The sequence below is a fragment of the Phycodurus eques genome, chromosome 4 (genome assembly GCF_024500275.1).
Source record: "Phycodurus eques isolate BA_2022a chromosome 4, UOR_Pequ_1.1, whole genome shotgun sequence".
NCBI lineage: Eukaryota > Metazoa > Chordata > Actinopteri > Syngnathiformes > Syngnathidae > Phycodurus > Phycodurus eques.
Window position 1 is genome coordinate 9,449,446 of NC_084528.1, and position 8,027 is coordinate 9,457,472.

The following is an 8,027-nucleotide window of genomic DNA, read 5'->3' on the forward strand; positions in this document are numbered from 1 at the left end:
AGTTGGGTTTGATTTTAATGGACTCCACAGAGGTACTGACGCTCACAGCACCGCTTCTGAAGGTCCCAAACAAGTATGTGGCACAATGGCTAATCACTCAGCTCCACCATTGCTTTTGCATGTGTCGTCTTTTTGTTGCACTTGTCTGCATGCTGTGCAATGTTGTCGACTTCTACCTGCAGTCGTGCTCTGTGTGTTTGTTTACTTATTTTTTTTGTGTCACACACTGCGCACCTGGCATCCTTACAAAATATTTTAGTCATGGGGAATCATATTTGTACAAATAGTAATTTTTTTATTTAAAAAATAAAAAAAAACATGACGGCGGTGTGGGACAGACAACACGTAATGCTCGGATCAGACTACAAGACAAATTTGCTCTTTCAGGATTGCAATATGTCAAGATTACTGCAATAAAATCTTGTATTCCGATACCACCACATCCTGTTTTTTACGATCATTGGGCTTTATCTTGTCAACTCAAATGCGACTGGATACACTCGTTACCGTGGGGACGACAACAAGAGTGGATCGCGCCGACTGTATTATAAGGACAAAATGGGGAAAAACGTGTGTTGATGGTCACCAGTGCTCAGGAGAGGAGAGAACGTTAATTTAAGGCTTGCTTGAGGTATGTTCACGTACTTTTAATACGATACGGCTTGCAAGCAGGCAAAAAAAAAAAACTTTATATAGCCTAGAAAGCTATTGCTAGCACTAATGGTTGTACGTAAACATGCCGCCATTCTGTTGAATCATGCTCTAACGTTTTGGTGTGTGTGAAGTAATTTAATTAAAAATAAAGTCATTTAATTACAGTAAGTTACCACCCATTATTTCTGTCATGCAATGTTGGTTTGACCTGACTGATTAGAAGAGCAGTGATTTCCAACCTTTATGGAGCCAGGGAACATATTTTACAATTGAAAATCTCACGGCACACCAACAAACAAAAATGTCACAAAAAGTGGATACATTAATTACTCTATGTACTTCCTGCCATCTAATAGAAGACCATTCATTTGTTGTCTGTCACTATGCCTCACTGGCATAAATAGAGGAACAAAGATACTTTATTTATTGTAAATCTATATTTTATTTAGCAATGAAGTATCCAAGTATATACAGTAAATGAACAGTTTAGACACATTGCTCGGATCGGTGATCGGTTATCGTTTTTTTAAACTTGCTGATCGGTGATCAGCCCCAAAAATCTTGATCGTGTAAAGCCTAATATATATATATATATATATATATATATATATATAGATATAGATATAGGTACGAGGTAGGCATGTAAAATATTTAATATTTTAATAGTTTTTGAAAAAAAAATCTATACCATAATCTATAATAATCTATAATCTACACCACAACGTTGGCATTGCATGCATAAACTAAACATTCACCTCAAAATGGGACTTTGAATAATGTTAGGCATAACTGGAAGCAAATTAAATTTTAAAAGCACAATACACAAATTATTGATTATTCAAGAGACGAGGCCACAAATTATTGTGGTATATTGGATGCATTATATTTAGATTCCACTCATCAGCCACAACCAATACAACACTGAAAAAAATCCTTTGAGTTTACTTAATTTGAACATGTACATAGGTTGCACATGATTGAAATATGCTCAACTGATGTAATTGTCAAGAAGAAAGGAAAATGTTTCAAAAAATGACTTCAGTTTACTACATTTTAATCATGTGCAACCTTTTTTTCAGCAAAGAGCTGTATAATAATCAATGATACGTCTTTGATAGTGTAGTACTGCAGTGCATCAGACTAAGAGGTGTTTTCAATATGGTATATCAATACATTCTCTTATTTAGCTAGTTAAGAGGGACACAAGTCATATTTTACATAACTTTTCTGACATATTTTCTTAAAAACTTGTAACTAGTGACTAAAGTGAAGCACAAGCATGTCAAACACGGTGATGTTTAACCCCGTCAAGGAAGATTACATTTGATACAGTTAAATATCGAGGTAAGTTGTTGTTGTAAGCGACTTGACTTTCCAGCTAAACAAGTTTATCATTCAGGATTTAAATGACAAGTTCAAATTCAGAATCAGAATCAGAATCATCTTTATTTGCCAAGTATGTCCAAAACACACAAGGAATTTGTCTCCGGTAGTTGGAGCCGCTCTAGTACAACAAACAGTCAATTTACAGAACACTTTGGGGACATAAAGACATTGACAAAAAACAATTGTGCAAAAAGATGCAGAGTCCTCTAGCACTTAGAGCAGTTCGAACGACTAATATTGCAATAGTCCGGTGCAATGACCATTGTGCAAAGGGCGCTGAGACTTCAAGGAGTGTATGCGGTTTAAAGTGACGAGTAGTGCGATCATCTGGGACAATGTCGGTTGTGCAAATGTTACAGATACTCCTCAATCAGTGTGCAAATGGAGCAGATGCTACTCTGGCATGAGTGGCCAGTATATGCAAATAGTGCAGCATGGCGAGACAACTACAGTGAGTGCACGAGTAATACATAATTGGCCCCACAGAAATGTGACAACGAACTCAAGTCAAAAAATTGCCAGCTTGTTGTAATGGAATTATAGGTTAGGTGTTTAAGAAGTTGATCGCAAGAGGGAAGAAGCTGTTGGAATGTCTATGCGGTTGGAAAAAAAAAATAGATTAACAGGATAACATTTGCTGTGCACTGCAGTCAAAGGTAGAGACAATAAATAAATAAATAAATAAAGTTGTTTTTATCAGAGCATACATATTCAAAACTCACAGCCTTCCATCCGTGAATGCCTTTTCTTCGTTTTTTGAGTCAGTCACAAGAGACAAGAATTTAGGCCGAGTGGGAAACAGAAGTAAATCTGCCCGGCGTTGACATTCACTTGTACACGCTGCACCCTCAACTTTATTAATCACACACATCACACTGACACACATACACGCGCACGCCCCACATGACTGAGATTTACCGCGCACTATATGAATGATGGGAGCAGGCGTCTGGCGGAGGGGTCCAATTAGATGCAGTGTTGACGTTGCTTTACGGTGACGATAACCTTTGGTATAATGTAGTGCGGCAGTCCCGTCAGCCATGTTTCCTCACAAGACGATGTCAGCCAGGTTCTTGCTTTCCTTTCACGTCCACTCCTCACCTTCTTTTCCAGCTATTTTATTATTTTCCTTTATGATTAATTATACCTATTTTGTTGTTATCGCTCTCTTCCTCAAACACCCCTCTTTCTTTCTCTCTGTTGTACTTCTGATGATGTATGATAACTGCTATATTTCCCTTGTCTTCTTCAGGGAAAATGCTGGGGGAGGGGCACAAGGAGTCATTTGTTTTCCAGCTGTGATATTCTTCCATTTATCAAAATGATAATTAGGTGCAATTAAATGGCAATCTCATTTGTTTTGTTCAGGTGTGAGTTGCTTATTTTTTTATTATCTTTCTATTTTTTGCTGAGATCTGATGTCTGTCCCATTGTAGGTCAGTCTAATTAGACGATAGGGTGTGTGTGTGTGTGTGTGGGTGGGTGGGGTGGGTGCGGGTGGAGGTGGAGGTGACCATCGGGCGGCTGGGTTGATTGAGTGAAATACATGGAGATAAAATGAGGACTGTTTAAACAGGATTGTGTGGCTTAATTCTCCAGAAGGAGTTTGTCGGGCATGTTGCATTGAAATAAAACCTACACTATATGGACTCAAGTATTAGGACACATCTTAATGGAATAAATTAATGTAATAATTAAGAGTGTGAATGTTTGTCTCAGGGTTGGATCTCATAGGAGTTGGGTGGACTAATTCCATGTTTTATGACATTTTCAGTTACTAGGTGTAATTGCCAGGTGTCTTAATATTTGAGTCCATATTGTGAATACAAAGTCTCCCTTCTTCCTTCTAAATGTGGCTTATGCGTGTCTTTTCCTCCCCATTCTATTTCCACTCGCTCATCTGTGGTTTACATGTCATGTCACCAAGTCCTTGGCCGCCACCACATGACCTTTTGGAACGTTGTGCTTTTGTGTGTGTTTTGTTTTGTTGTTCAGGAGAGAGGCCTTTCTGCTGCCAGCTCTGCCCATACAGAGCCTCTCAGAAAGGGAACCTGAAGACACACGTCCAGAGTGTCCACCACATACCTTTTGACAACGGCCAGTACCCAGATTCAAGGAACTTGTTACTGAGCCCCGAGGAGCAGAGAGAGTTAAGACCACCACCCACCTCACAAAATCCGCATTAAGGCCTCTCTTGGACATCTGAACTTTAGTCCTGGCTAGTCAGGGACTCGCATCAACTGAAAACGCCATCATCACATCTAAAAATAGTATGAGGCTCTGATCAACTTTGGATTTTATGGGTGACAATGTGAAACCTTTTGTTCGCCTCAGCCATCATCCTTTAATGAGGGTTTTCTATGTTGTTTGTTGTTTGAGGGAGAGGTTTTATCATGAATAAATACAAAAATGGCTTGGCTGCTCTTTACAGTACTAAAATAACACAATGGGAAAAGAGTAAACTATTAAGTCACAAACCTTTTTTGCTGTACTTCTTGGAAATAATGATCAGATGTGTGGAACGATTCCTTCTCAGGTCCTAGACTTAGCTCACTGGTATTTGAAAAAAAAATTTTTTTTAATGTAACTGCTGTGATATGCTACTGTAGTGGCCAACATTCTTCTCTTTCTTTATAAATCCTTTTTTTTAATTCTAGATGTATCCCTGATGGCAGAAATCTGTCTATAATCAGCTATTTTTATTAATTAACTTGATTTACTGACTGATTTAATGAATTTGTTATCACCGATTATCAAATTGAATGATGTTCTCTTCAAATCTTTGAGCAAAAACAATAGGAATCAAAATATTTGAGAGGTCGCAGCAGCAAATCAGCTTTAAAAAAAATGTCTGAAGTGATTATTTGATTATCAAGTATAGTAGCCGATAAATGTTATCTGCATTGTATAACTGATGAATCGACTCATCATCACAGTCATAAAGACTTCTTCTTCTGGGCTAAAAGCCATTAAAATGTCTTGTGCGTGTCAGCATGTGCAAATGTGGTAAAGTCACTTGGCTCTACTCTTTCGTGAAATCTTAAGGGTGACCACTGTGAGGGGGATGATTAGTGAGAGTGAGTGTGTGCGTGTGTGTGTGTGTGTGTGTGTGAGAGAGAGAGAGAGACTGCACTAATGCTCATTAAAAAGACTTGCTTTTTAATAGCCATTATAAATGAGTGTACCATTTTTATGGCCATACAATTATTGTCAATTGAAGAGGAAGGGGCTGAGTGCCGGCAGTTTCCATCTATATAACTCCTTTAAATTACTGAGCCTTTCTCACATTGACACTTTGACTTTGATTTACAGTGCAAACCTGCAGTGAGAGCGGCCTGAAGACTCAGATTGAAATTACACCAAGTAAAGGCCAGCTGGGGCATGTTTGGAGACAAATATGGTTCTGCTACTGCTAGCCAGTGTGATTGCTCTGTGCTAAATGGCTATAGTAGTCTTTTTGTGGTCTTTTAATTTCAGTCCAAATTTGCTGCAAGCTTTTTACACCCACAGGCTGATGTTAAAATCCCTCAAACGGGTCAAGGATGCCAGCTCGGGCTCACACCAATAGACATTACATTCTAACATTTCTATTAGTAAAAATATGCTCTGTTTGACCTTTTAATGACGTACAGTATGTTCACTGCAGCGTGCGACCACTTCAAGATGCCTGTATCACATGTACCGGGTTACAGTTATCTTAAATTTGGTCAACTGCTTTGTGTTTATCACCGTTTGCACTGTATATTAGCACTGGATGAAACAATTGATCACAGATGAAGTTTTGGTTTATTACTGAGAGAGACTAAATGACATTCTCACAAGGTTACTATTGAAGGACTTGTCGACTGTTAGATCGGAGAGTCGAACAGAACTATTACAAGGACGGCTGTGGTCGGTAGTGTGTGTTGTCCACAGACCGAGGGGTCACCGGTTCGAATCACGGCTCCGACTGTCTGCTGTCGAAGAGCCCTTGGATAAGACATTGAACCCTGAATTGCCTCCGGGTCGGCAATGTAAATGAGAAACTGTTCTCATTTGCCTTCCCTGGTAAAACAAAGGAAATTCCAAGATGGAACAGTCCCAACGGGGCTTTAGGATCTTCCTCTAGGATTCTTCCAACTTTTCTTATTCAGTCAGCCATGCTACCAAATAGTGATGTTGAACCCTATTGAATTGTAGAGCAGTCACAGTCTACACAGATGGTGTTTGGATGTTTTCCAGTCTACTGAAAAGGATGGTTAACATCCACGCTTTGTGGCCTCTATCCTCTGTGTTGTTCCTACCTCCTCTACAATGGCATGTTGATATGAAGGAGGGGCTGGTCTTCACATAGTTTTTTGTTGTTGTTGTATCCTCTACTTTGGGCTTGTCTCTTCAGCAACCCCTAAATTGAGTAAGCCACGCCTTGACTCATTGGATACAAGCAGATCATCACTTGTCAGGGAACTTAAGTGTTGGGTACATTTTTGCACACATAAACTATTCAAACCAGTTGACATACCGAGTAAGGCCATTAGTTTATTTTGAAACCTCAGTAATTGTTTACAAAAACAAACAATGGATGTAAAACCAGCAGATTGTTGAGATATGCATACTATGTTGTGTACCTTAATATGTCTAATGATACACAAAAGAGTGCATCGAAGGGTGTGGTTAGTGAAAATACTTGAAAATGGATATTTTAGCCTTGTAGTGTAGGATAGTACTAATAATGCCCACATTGTACAGAATTCCCTTTAAGATTAACTCCTCAGTTAGGAATTTGTACTCCGAAGTGTGACTTAGCGAAAGTGTGAAGCTGGAGTGACTAATATAAACGGTTTGTCTGTAATCCACTCTTACCAAACTCTTTATATACAGCGGTAGAACAAAACCAAATGCCATAATTAGTGCACTTAGACTAGATTACTGCTTTAACCTTTCATTCTGTTCAATTCTAGCCAACGTTACTTTGAGAATGTTACTATAACAGTTACGACTTATACGCTTGTAATTTTGGGTTTAGAAGCTTTTTGCATAGATTTTAGTGACATATGATGTTTTTTTTTGTAATGCCTGTTTGTCACACCTTTTTTGTTATTTTTTTTCATGGAAGGTTTGACAAGTCAAGGTTATTTTTCATGAAGATGTAAGAGATTGTTCATCGTCTTTCTCTCCTAAATTGTAGGACTTTTGTCATTAGCTCGCCGTGTCTGGCCTCCCACAGTTTTTTTTTTTTCTTCCTTTGGTTGGGGGTTTATCACATATTTGAAGTTTAGTTTTTTGTGTCTGTGAGTTTTTTATTTGTATTGAACCTCATGATTCATGTACCTAACAAGACCTTATTATTCCAACTGTTTTGGTTGAAATCTATATTTATTATCACTTCAAAAAGGACACGAGGACAGAGGCAAGACAGGTTTTGGTAATTTTGATTTCCTAGGTCATTAGTTTGTTTGGGTGGTTGTTTTTTTGTTTTGTTTTGTCATTTTCAAGCCAGCAAGCCGATGTGAAAGCTCTACCTCGTCTGAGCCATTCTCAGTTCTGTTACACTTTTGTAAATTTCAAAAACATGTAATGTCATCATGTCCAAAATAAAGACACACAAAATGGTAACCTTTGCACTGTTTCATCTGGTTGTCCTCACCAGATTGAATCGCTTCTCAGCCACTGTGATGGAACACATCCACATTTAGATGAAACAATCTTCAGATTCATTTTTTTTATTCTTACTCACCTTTCTGGTGTGAACTTTACCAAAGACCCTTCAGTGTATTGCCTCTAAGAATCACAAATGACACAGCATGTTTTGTACACTGCTTTGCTGCTCACAGAACCTACTGTTGCCATTAGCACTCACTGTCATCAGCTGAGCACATTATCAAACAATTTCTGCACACACCAACACATATCATGGATAGCTAGATTCTTCTGATGCCACCATAATGTTTAAACCAGTGAGCAGTCAAGGTCATTATTATGACATTTAAAAAGGAATTGTTCCCATT

General features: G+C 38.5%; 1 protein-coding gene across 3 annotated transcripts in view; it reads left to right on the plus strand.

The window, feature by feature from the left end:
- Positions 1–7,635, plus strand: part of znf516 (zinc finger protein 516) — a 54,602-nt gene extending 46,967 nt beyond the window's left edge. For 2 of the 3 annotated variants that reach the window (XM_061673883.1, XM_061673884.1), the window contains exon 5: positions 4,036–7,635. In XM_061673883.1, coding sequence (XP_061529867.1) covers positions 4,036–4,226 — 191 coding nt within the window. In that variant the 3' untranslated portion in view covers positions 4,227–7,635. Of the gene's footprint in view, positions 1–2; positions 74–4,035 lie in introns of all 3 variants that reach the window. The other variant, XM_061673885.1, reaches the window with a different exon arrangement.
- The last annotated feature ends 392 nt before the right edge of the window (positions 7,636–8,027 follow it).